Source organism: Amphiprion ocellaris, chromosome 9 (genome assembly GCF_022539595.1).
Source record: "Amphiprion ocellaris isolate individual 3 ecotype Okinawa chromosome 9, ASM2253959v1, whole genome shotgun sequence".
In the NCBI taxonomy this organism is placed as follows: Eukaryota; Metazoa; Chordata; class Actinopteri; family Pomacentridae; genus Amphiprion; species Amphiprion ocellaris.
Genome location: NC_072774.1, coordinates 9,606,520 through 9,618,974, shown reverse-complemented (window position 1 = coordinate 9,618,974; position 12,455 = coordinate 9,606,520). Strand labels below are relative to the sequence as shown.

General features: G+C 40.1%; 1 protein-coding gene across 4 annotated transcripts in view; it reads right to left on the bottom strand.

Moving 5' to 3' along the window:
• ptprub (protein tyrosine phosphatase receptor type Ub) overlaps positions 1 to 12,455 on the bottom strand; it is a 199,682-nt gene that overhangs the window by 25,553 nt on the left and 161,674 nt on the right. For 2 of the 4 annotated variants that reach the window (XM_055013822.1, XM_055013823.1), the window contains exons 14-17: positions 9,071 to 9,209; positions 8,051 to 8,074; positions 7,653 to 7,807; positions 6,443 to 6,630 (exon numbers count right to left, since the gene is read on the bottom strand). In XM_055013822.1, the coding sequence (XP_054869797.1) occupies positions 6,443 to 6,630; positions 7,653 to 7,807; positions 8,051 to 8,074; positions 9,071 to 9,209 (506 nt within the window). The remainder of the gene's footprint in view (positions 1 to 6,442; positions 6,631 to 7,652; positions 7,808 to 8,050; positions 8,075 to 9,070; positions 9,210 to 12,455) is intronic. The other 2 variants (XM_055013824.1, XM_055013825.1) reach the window with 1 other exon arrangement.

Here is a 12,455-nt window from a genome sequence, read left to right as displayed (position 1 = left end):
CCCTCTGAACCCCAAATAATGTCTGTTTATTTTCATATTTGCACGACAAAAGCTAATGGAGAGTAGAGAGACCTGAAAAATGTCTTTTGTGCAGTTTAATAAAGTTAGAACTGTAACTATAGATATTTTACAATTACAGCCTGTATTTTAGCCCACTCCAGCTAAAAAGTCTGAATTTTTGTTGCATGGCTGTAGCAGCTGAGTCACTAATCGCTTCATTATTGCAGTGAAGAGTGCAGTGGGAATTTTATGATGCTAAAGAACAGAATGTTCTTAATAGTCTTGTATTATTAATTTTAAAAAAGTGATTTTGATGAAATATCACATTTTCAACTTGAAATTTTTTGCTAAGTTTTATGACAAAATGACACATCACAGATGAGTAGCTCCAGAGCTGTGGAGAAGTCAAAAAATTTCATGATTCTTATGCTTTTTAATTGAATTTTCTGGCTACGTAAAATGATATAATTTTTTTTTTTTTTTTTGTGAAACATAAAATTCCTTTTAAACCTGCTGGTGCTTCAGAGGATTAAAGGCGTTTCTGATAATCTGCCCCCCCCCCAATGTATGTCAATAGCATGGACAAAATATTAGCAACACTGTCAACAGACAACGTCAACAAAAATCTAGAAATGTAAAAACTGAGTCACAGCAGAATTAATAATGGAACTGCCGTATTGGATTTCATGACATTTCACAGGTGTGCCTCATAAAATGAGCTGTGAACTGAAATTGCCACAATATGACATTAAATCCTGACTAAATATGTGTATATACCAATCACAGTGGGCTGAGCTGAAGGCAAAGGATCTGTCTCCCACCTGCCTCCTGGAAATCTGCTGGGCTGAATTATAGCACACCTCCTCATTCCCCATCATCATCCCGCCTGTCTGCATGGACGCACTATCAGGCGTTTACTCTCACAAGTCGTCTTTATTCATCCTGGGGCCAAATTAAGCCTGCAGAAAGACCCTTCAGATGTGCGAACAAAACACACACACACATACATACATATATATACATATATATATATATATATATATATATATATATATATCTCCATACCAGAATACCCCCAGCGGTTCTCAGCCACTAGAGGAATTTGATGAAACTCTGCCCAAGTCTGCATGCTGAGCAGAGGATTACAACGCAGTTTCCCCCCGCAGAGAGCCAAGAACCAGCAAAATCCTGCCTGGGATTACATCCTCCTCCTCACTTCTTCCTCCTCTTTTCATGCGCTCCCTTTGCGAGTCTGTCTTTGTCCCTGAATCTCATTACCTTCTTCTATTTCTCTTCATCACTTCTCTCTCTGTCGACCTCTTCCTTCTCGTTTTTTCTCCTCCCTCCTGTATATTTTGGACACTAGACCCCTCTCTGTTTGTCTCCCACCACTTCTCAGCTCGGCCCTCGAGACAGAAGCAAAAGAGGGCAAACACACAGGAAGGAAAACTGCAAGAAAACTGCAGTATGCTGAAGAAAAACAACACAGACCAGTGGAGGATTGATTAGAAACCTTCACTGGCAAGGATCAGTTGGGTGGGTTGGTTAAGAGGATCATTTAAAATGAGTAAAATGAGATTATGACACAGGTTCAGTCGTGAACCATTGACAGTATTACACTTTAAAATCACTTTTTTAAAATGTAACATCACTATGTTCTATCAACATCTGACTAGATCTCATTTTGTGCATTATTAGTTTTTTCCCTCAGTAAGGTGCTGTCCTCGGTTTCTCTCAGTTATTCTACCTCACTTCAACCAGGCATCCCCCCCTATCAAAATAAGTAGGATGCCTATGAATTATGAATTTTTCTGCAATGAGATTCATAATCCCCCGTCTACATTCACTCAAAATCCAATCAGAGATGTCCAAAATAACTTCTAGAACACAATATTCTTGCCAAAAAAAAAGAGAATAAACAAGCCGGACAGATGCTACCAAAAATGGCACGAGGTAGCTGGTGTTCTTCAAAATAAGCTCAGTAATTCAGTAAGCCCCTACGGCGGCTAAACTTTGAATCAGCGTTTCAATGAGTCCATCATCCTTGCTAACTTAAGCCTCAAGGTGCAAAGTGGTATAATGAAAGTTTTGAGTTCTCCAGTAAAGCTCCGCCGTTGTTTACTCGTAATTTTCTGCGCTGGGAATATGACAGCGGCTGCTGCACATATAAGTCCCTTTACAACTCACTGTAAATTCTTGATCAATGTTTTTACAGAACACATGTAGTCCTCAGGGAAATAAAAAGCTATACCTGCCAAGGGAGTGTAATTTGATACTCCTCATCATTTTCCTTCATAATAGAGAGAGACACTCCATCAAAACACATACTCTTACCACAGAGGGGGAAAAGAAAAAACACACACACAAACACCCAAAGAGGTGTGCATTGATTTTTAGAGTGGAGTGTGTTTTGCCCGTGAGGGACAGTTTAATGAGTCTACAAGCAGAGTTCCAGAGGGGAAAACCATGAACCACAGACAAAAGATGTTTTCTCTTTTTCATGAATGCCATAGGCCGCATGTGACAGAGATGGACTTCTCCCCAGGGTGTGAGCTCTACTCTCAGCTGCAATCGTTCCACCAGGGAGAGGTATTCAGAGATCTGGGACCTTCATTATGTAGCCTGAATCACACGACTAGAGATAGCCACCGCCAGAGAGAGGCTGCAGCGACAGCAGGAGCAGCGTTCAGCATAAGAAGCATGTCTGTGCTCACCGTTCAGTCAAGGACTAAACCTCTACAGTGCGAAAAAGAAAATAAGCCGAACCAAGCAGTGATCTGCCAAAGAAATGATTTGCAGCACTGTGTGACGACGACTTCTGCAAATTATGGTGCATTTACATTGCAGCGTATATTGCAGAGGGAGATAAACATTGCTACAGGGAATGGTTATTTGGAGGTTAGAGGGAATAGGAGCCAAGAGCTTTCTTCTCGCACATTTGTCCCTCTGTGGCTTTTCATCTTCCTTCCCTTCCCAGACTGCCCCTTCCTCCCTTGGCTACAATCTGTTAGCAGCGGACAGGAGACTCACGAGGTAGAGCTGGAAGCATTTAACCTCATCAGGCCCGTCGTCACGACAGAGGTCTTCTCTGGGCCCAAATGAGGATGATTTATTCATGTGCACAGCATTGGTGTGATCCAGATGCCTTCTTAACCTTGGTAATTAATTTCAGTAGGTGGTGAGGACGGTGATGTCAGATTGATGGCCTCCCACACCACTCACAGGAACATTCCTAACTAACATGGCCTTTTGAAGCTAGCAGTTATCCGCAACATGTAATACCTGCATATGAACCTTCTTACTGTTGACTACCATCCAACAGAAAAAACCAAACAATCTCAATTTAGACATTTTATCATAACATCATCTGGATAAGACAAGAAATAATGACCTGAATATTGAAGGTTTTGTATATACGCGGTTTGGCATTAGTTTCTGCCACCGTGGGCTCCTTCTTAGAATACAAACTCAGAATCTCTCAATATCTTTGAGCAAGGCCTGCAGCACTAACCGTGCTGCCAATTAAGGTCAACCAGTCCTGCTCAGGAAGGCTTCGGGGTGGAACTAGGACATGTCCAAGAGGTGATACCCTCCGGCTGCTGTGGAAGCACCTGGACAATCCTCAGAGGAAGCTTTCTGCTGTGACTTTAACCCTTTGCAGTTGCTCCTTTTCAGCCAACAAACCACATATTAGATCAAGTGGGACTCCTTAACTACGGAACCCAGAAAATAGAGCAGAAGCTTCAAACAGGATACTAAATGGTTGTATTTAAGCAAAATTGTAATGTTTTCCAACACCTAACCATGTAATTTTGGTGCCTCAGTTTAACAAAGTGTCTAACATGTAGTTATCACTTTGAAAGTGTCAACCAAAACATGGTATTTTTCTAAATCTAACCATGTGGTTACCTAACTGCAAGTAAATACTGAAAGTAAAAGGCGTGAAAGTCCTGTCTCTGAATTATGCCTCGGATTCTGTGGCTCTTTCAAACTGCAAGTCTTTCCTAGAACATCACAGTTCTTTCTGTGAGAAGATATGTTTGGGCTCTACATGAAAATCCTTTTTTTTTCAAAGCGTGAATGAAAATGCAGTTCAGCGGTCTCGGATGCATGGATGTATTAACTACAGCTCTCCAGTTTAATGCATTAGTCGAGTTATTCATTGTATAGATAACAACAAATGTACCCATTAGTCACATACCACGGCCTCCAGTTTCAATGAAGACAGTTACCTTGGCCCATCATTGAGAAAAGTAGGCGGAGCTGCTTGATGTTTGAGCGCCTTTGACTCAATGTCAATGGCACTTCTTTGGTGCTCCACACATCGAAAGTACTTCTGTCACAACTGTCTGAGTATGACACTTCTCTTCACTGATGGCACAACACTATAGAAAATGCAGGAAACATTTCTCTCACCATGAGACCATGAGAACTAAGATTCTGAAACATCTCTTGCAACCTTGGTAGAAAAACCACTGAAAAACCTTCAATAGGTTACATATAGTGGAGAAAACGTACTCATTTTCTGCATTAAAAGTAAACGATGTTGCCAATTATGAAACTAACTGATGTCTTTAAGATGTATAATGATATAGTTTATCAGTTTTAATGGAAAGGAAAGAAACCCAGGGATAGATTACGCAAACGATGTGCATCTGAGAAGAAGCAAGGACTCAGTCTACCATTCCAGATTCTATAGCCTATCATTTGGGATGGCTAAAGTGACAAAATATTAGATGGAAAAGAGAGCAGATAGATAGAAACGTGCTGAAATTGTTTTCTGTTAATTATTTCTTGTCCACCTTGGTTTTTACATGTTTCAGACCATCCTCTCATTGGAAACTCCAATGCTGCCCAGGTTTTTGTGAAGACTGCCTGACGATTTCCTCCAGAATCTTTTCCTTTTCTCATGACGCTGTTTCGTTTAACAGGGTTGCCTGGTTTATTGGCTGAAAAACACCTCACCATTATGGGGATGATGTTCTTGGGGCTTACCGCTTCTCCTTGTTTTTGGCAAACGAAAGCCACTATTCAGGGTCCAAAAGCTCTATTTTCATCTCATCTCGACCATACTGGCGACCAAAAGCTTTTTCGTCTTTTGTCCAGCTTTTGTGTGTCTGTCTAGGGGAAGTGAAGTCTTTCTTGATCCATGACACCAGCGTCAATACAGACAATGTCTGTCTGGAGATGCTGCGACCAGAATAGCTCAGATTCATCAGGATGACCTTAGTGGTGATCCTTGGATTCTTCTTGGCCTCTCTCACTACCATTATTGCCAGTGTAGACGTCATTTTTGTGTTCCTACCGTGCCATTTGTGATTTTTCAGTGTGGAACCTCTTGTACTTTCTGACTCTGCTTTGCACAGGCACTCAAAAATACTTGAATATGACTCTATAGCCTTTCCACATCTAAGCAGTTACAATGCACAATGGACTATAATAGCAAGCTCACTGTGCCCTCTGATTTTAGCCACTGACTTAAATGTGACTACAGAATTTCAAAATTTATGGTGTATTAAAGTGTTCTAGAACATGTTACAAATTACCAGGACCACCTGGAATGGTACAGAAGTTGCATTTTTTTTCCCCCCAAAACTTTGAAATGACTAATTTTGGACATGATGTGGCATTTTTAGTTTAGAGAGATAAATAAACAAACCTCAAAATTGTTTCCAACCAGAAAAAATTGTATAAAATAAAAATTCACTATAAATCAAAATTTGGCATAGACGAAATGCCCTTAACTCTAAGTTGTCATATTACGTACAGAAGCTTCACTATGGTACAAGTTTCTTTTGGTAACAGTGGCTTACGTACATTAGAGATCTGAATAAATATGGTAATGTTATGCTTTATGCAGATAGAAATTATCAACAGAAACTTAGAAATACTTACAAATTAGAAAAAATTGCAAGCTTTTCAACCTGTGCAGTTTCAGAGAATCACACCTCGGATCACCTGAATATTCCAAAGGAAAGTCACACACCTTCACAATTTTGTAAGTAATCCACATTTTTTCTCTCTCTTTGAAAATTCAATAAAAATCTGAATTACAGAACAAAGAAAACTAAAGTAAAAGGTGAAAAAGCTTCAAATTGCTACGTTGAATTATGTATAAGGTTGGAGTTCGGTGTCTTTGCCTTTGGTTCTCTCAGTTGCTGTATGTTAAGGGCGAATGGACCAATTACATTTACATGCTGCTGAATTCACAATGAAAACTGATTATTTGAGAAACAATCACGGTGTGAATACAGATGTTGTACACGTTTTCTCACAGTTATACAGCCCTCTTCTGTAATTGCCCGCAGCACTCCACACGAGTGCAGCAGCAGCAATACTTAATACGCTGTTCATTTCATGTTATCAGAGTGGACGAGTAATAGCTGTCTGTGCTGTCTACTAATGTCAGAGTGTAAGGAAAGAGTGCAACGGCGCTTTTCACCTCGTATTCCTGTTTGAAGCCGTAGCCCTCGGCGGTCTTCATCTGGTTGATGTGCTGCAGGAGGTCGGCCACTCGGACGGCGGGGTGCAGCTGTCCGGTGTGGTAGGGCGAGCCTTTCCGTCCACACTGGTGCCTCGGGGAGCCTCCCAGCAGGCTGCTGGCCTCATTCACCGAACTACGAGCGTCACCTGAAACACACATTTGCAGGTTTCAGTGAGAATTTGGAGAATTTATGGTAAAGATATAAAACATTACTGAACTTTTGCAGCACTTGCATGTTAATCTGTGATGACACCCATATGTTACCTATGTTAGCATCACACAATGGCACTTTGCATGCCAATATTAATACATACAGCACAGCCTATGTTAGATAGATTATGAAATTACTTGTCTCAGATAATGTGCCAAAAAGATCAGTCAACACCTTTGTCCTTCCTCCTCTGTGACATGTGCATTATTATAAAGCAGTGGAGTAGAGACAAGAATTACAAATCATGTATTCAATATAACACTGTAATTTTACACTACTTCATGTGCAATAACATCATCTCTACGCAGGTCTTTTCTCTTAATATTCTGACTGCAATAAGAGAAATGCTGGGCACATTATCCATCTTGCAATATCAGTAGATATCTATTCCATATGTAAATTTATCACGTCATTCATGTACTTATTCATATGTAAATTCATCAAGCCACATGTGTATATATAAAATATGCATATTCACCAGGTATATCTGTACACATCCGTATGTAAATTCACAAAGCCTTGTATATAGCCTTTATTCTATTTTTTTACTTTTAGCCTCATTGTACTTTTAGAATCTTGCCCTGCGTCTTTGACGCCTCATCTGTATCTAGCTACTGTAATGTAAAGTTCCCTGGTGAGGGATTAATAAAATTTATCTTCTCTTATCTTTATATATATTTTACTATGTTTCTTCACTTCTGCCTCTTTTTGGCAATCTTGTGAGATTTTTTTTGCAACAGCTGCAGGCAGTGAATAGCTGACAGTAAGTCTTACTGAGGAATATTTTTCACACAACATGATAATTATTTCTGAAACTGATTGAAACATTTATGGAGTGGATGAGCGACAGCTGGCAAGACAACAAAGTAAAGGATGGTGGGCGTCATTGTGCAGCTATGCTAATCTTGTGGACACTGTACTGTACATGTGTTAGTAGTCATAGTACTTTTGTCTTACCTCGTGTGCCACAAGTATGTGCATCCATGAAGGAAAGCGCCATTCTTTCATCCTCCTGTAGGGTGCTCTGATCTGTGAAACTGCGCTCCATGGAGCCCATGTGGCTCTTCTCTTGTCGGTAGGTAATGGGTGTCTTATTCATGTTCACCGGTTTCCTGTTAATAGATAATTGACACACAGGTGAGACTAGAACAGAGAGAAATAAAAGGAGAAAATATGAAGTCATGTTTAGTAAAGAATACCATGAAGTTAAAAAGAAAAAAGGATGAGAAATAATAGATTGAGAGAGAAATGTGCTTTATTGTTTTTCCTGTATAATTCATGACTGACAGCCAGAGCACAAGCATGTGTATGATGGATCAACAACGATGGAGAAGCAAACAGGTGGCGTCACTTACGGATAATAAGAGTAGTAGTCCCTTCTGGCAAGAGTGCAGGAGAAGAAGAAAAAAAAAATCAAGAAAAAGAAGAGATGTGAGATGAAAGCAATGTCAGCTGAGGGCAGAATGCATTGATTACAGTGAAAATGAGAACCATCCTCTCATGAGTTGGGCTGTGCAGGCGGCCATATGACACATGCGAGCGTATCAAGCAGGTGCTGACAGACCAAACCACAGCGAGGCAGAAAAATGTGCGTTTCTTTCAATCGAATATGTCTCAGTGTTACACTTCAAGGACTAGACCATGTGGCTTCCTGTCACAGCAAATTTAGCAATCAATTCTCTAAGAGCGAAATTCACGGTGGCTTAGGAGAGGAAACCCGGGCTAATGTGCCGAGCCATGGTGACTTTCACAATCAACATGATTCAATATTACCCCGAACGCTGCATCAGCAATTTAAATAATGATCAGTGGAACTCTGACTAACTCCCCATTTGGCATGTCAGCTTCTTTAGATTTTAATATGTCTTACTAAAGTGAGGCAGGTTAAGCTCAATTTGAGACTTTAACTCGGGGAGCACTACAGCTAAATAACTGCGGAGCCATAGGTGCTGATGATTTTCTGCAAACCTGTGGGATCATTGGCTAATAATCTCTAAAAGCACACCTTTTCCCTCCCAATTAGCATCTCATTTAAGGGTCAGGCCTCTGCTTGGTGTGTCTAATTAAGTGTCTAATTGAATTGCATCCGTCTTTAATTAAATACTTCACACTCAGATAGGCACTGCAGATGAGAGTTGTTTGGTCCCTCTGGTGCACCATAAGGGAAGGAAAACAACGTAGCACTGGCTGTTGGTCCAGCATCTTCCCCCAAACAAGCGTGACCTTTTCGAAAAGTTCAGCAAGTATAAAAACTGATCACTGAACTGTTCCAAACAAAACATAAAGGGGCGGAAAAAAACGCAATGTGGGAGATGTGGTGCGATTGTGAGTAATGAGGCATGTTTTGTAGCGAGCGGTTATCAGGAGCTGTTTACCCTTTCTTAATGATGATGATGACGGCACCCAGCAGGAGGATGAGGACCACCAGACCTCCAGCGCACACGCCGAGAATCAGCCCCATCTCCTCAGAGTGCTGGGACACCTCCAGAGCTTTGCGGTGATCTTTGCAGGCCGCTAGAAACGACAACACAGAACACAGTCACATTAGAAGAGGCATAACGCAAATATTGTACTTAACATTTTGAGCTGTAAAACTGCTGCTGGGTCTGGAAAGCATGTTATCTTTTTAAAAGTTGTCCAAATTACAGCATTTATCAGAGACTGTAAAAAAGGAAGAACATGAATGGATTTTCAACTTTTTGATGGTCCTTGAACCACTCATTTGACACTTAACCAAATCTAAGTTGAAAATTGGGATATTTAATCAAAATCACTTCATCCTAAATGCCTAATTCAGGAACTGTCTGAACCAGATTCTGTAGAATCTTGCACTCCACTGACCAACAATTCTGTTTATACAAATAAGCAAGTAGACAAGTAACAGTTATGAAAGCAAATTAAAAATGTTAAAAAAAGAAAAATGCTTTATATGTAGAGCCACCATTTCTTTTTCCAGAATTAGTAACACCTGTGGAAACTTGGAAAACTGTTCCACTTCCTTCTAAATATATAAATCAGCAAATAGAAACTATCTAAACCAGATTCTGTAAAAAGCTTGCACTCTTCGGCACTCCAACTTTGACAAATATATACAAAAATTCTGATACTTTTCAGCTGAACTGCAGGCTGTGTATACAGAGAAGAGAGGCGACAAGTATTGAAGCAAATTAAAAATGCAAGTAATGAAATATCTGTTGTATGTAGAGACATCATTTCTTTTCCCACTATTGATAACACCTGTGGAAACCTGGAAAATTGTACCCATTCATTCCAGTTTTTTCAATTATTGTAAAATAAATTATCCAAACTTTGATTTTCTCTTTTTACTGATGACTTATGGCAGTTTAACTTTGTTATATTCTATGGAAGACATTTTTCAAAGGTTGTGCTGTTTCCATAAAGGTGCAGGACTTCATATTGCAGAGGAAAATAAGTGAAAATGTGACAGGAGCACAAAAATCCCCAGGAACTACTTGGGGTTAGGAGAGTTAAAGGAATAAAGGTGCAGAAAAAAAAAGATTAATAACAGAGTGTGAAAGCCTGATGATAGGAGTGGGAAATTCACAGCTTTGAAGGCGTTATCATTCATGCACACAGAATGTAGACCTCTTTCATGAAAATACACAAAGTTATCCCATCACACTAACTACTCTGAGAAGATCCTCTGATCCAATTCTGTTTCAAATGAGTGGCAAAAATGAAGGAAGACATGCAAATAAAAGAGGAGATCCCTTGAGCGAGGCAGACAGCAATTGTCCATGTTGTCCAAAGCAATAAACCTGCAATCCACAGTGATGCACAATGGCAACTTGCACATGACAAACGAGAGATTTTCAGCTGCTCATGACTTTTATTATTACTACAACTGACATTTCTTTTATGGGAATATTAACAGTGAATTAGTGCATGGAAAGATAATTTTCACAAGAGTTGCAAATGTGGCAGAGTAAGGCAGAGAAGCTCATTTGCTAAGATTCATTAGCCACGTAAAAAAAAGGCAATGTTCTTCAATCTATTGTTGGTCTTTAAAGTTGCACAGGGACATTACTATAAAAAATATTGACACCTTCTGATTGAAATTATACATCTTTATGCTGTGGTACGTACAATAAACCTGTGAGGTGCCTGTCTAATCAATAATGGATGAAGTATTACATTTTTTCCCAATCGGAATCATCCACACAGTGCTACAGTATAATCTCAAGGTGCCCTGGTGTCTGTGAGCTACTGGAAAGGTCGTTATCATAATAGCAGGTTATTCATTTCTCTGACATAAAGCTTCATACTTATGTAAATGGTGCTGAGCAGAGGGCCTTTCTTTGTCTTGTTCTAGAGGCCCACTGATCTAGTTTTTTTTTTTTTTTTTCCCTGTGTGTCAGCCTGTCCTCCAGGCTTTGACAGCCCTGAAACCAGCCCTTCTGAGCTTATTGGAACAGCACAAACTATCTGGAGAGCGAAGAGAAAGTCAGAGCAGGCCTGGGGATAGAGTTCTATCTTGTAGCCTGCTGGGGGAAAAAAAAATCAGATCTGGGGCAGGGAAAATGAAAACACAGCCGTGTTTTAGCTCAACTATCTGCAGCCCATAGGCACTTTATGGCTGCTTTAGAAGCCCCGTGCCAAATAAAGATGAAAGTAGTACGGTACAATATAATGTCATTATTTGGCAGGGTTTTTAATCAATGATGAGTGTCTGGCATATCTGAATGAAGGAATTAGTCACTGGCTTGATATTAAAAATGGAACTGTTCCTTCTGAAACCACTGTGGACGTTGATTTTGTGCTGCTATCTGTATATAACATGTTGTGAAAATGTCACTTCTCTGTGTGTGCTGTTTATAGGCATCACATCTGACAGGTATACTTTAGTTTGCAGTAGTGGTAGGAGAGGTTTTAGTCAGACAGTGAATCAAAGATGATTTTTTGGTGGTTTCCATTCACACACAGGGACGCACTGTCATCCAAAGACGCCTTTGTGTCTGTGAGGAAAATTCCACCCTGTCCAGAGGTGCTCAATTCAAGAAAAAAAAAAAACAGCCTCAGTCACAAACTCGCTGTTTATTTTATGCCGCAACTTCGTTTACAATTACATTCAGGTGAAATACTTCGTACTCTTTACTGGCTTCAAAAAATGTAGATGAGGAGGTGAGAAATCCATTTCAGTTTTCTGACGTTTTGGACAGATAAGGCGGTTTTGCCACATTTAGCCTCGAAATTTCTATTAAGCCAAACACGAGCATAAAATAGATTTCCACATGAATCCATGCACCTGCCAGCTGCCCGATGGTGGAAATTGGCACTTAGAGGAGAAATGGAAGTCTATTGTTGTGTTGAGCCTGCCAGGGGATCCTTAATTAAACTGTCACCTGGAAGTTGAAATGTAATCTCCAGCTTTGTTATCCGAGCCAGAATCATTTGCCTCCACTTTGCCTGTGATGGGCTGCATGATAATAACGGCTTAGAACCCGATGATGCAGAGGCTATGTTAATGGTACAGGGATCATGGAGATCACAAACAGCAACAAAAAACCTCTGACCTGTCGCACCTTGAAATTGAAAATCACCTCAAATTTTTTTTCCTATCCATTTTTCCCCCACTTAGTTACATCACCTTGCATGAGGTGTTGATGTAAGGCTGGCTGGTGAATTTAACCCCTCTTTTCCCTTCCGTTCTCTCCATTTTCATTTCATTGTTAATAGCATGCTTTCATATTTCTTATCTTGATGTAACTATTGGAGCTCCATTGTGCATTTCTTTCTTTT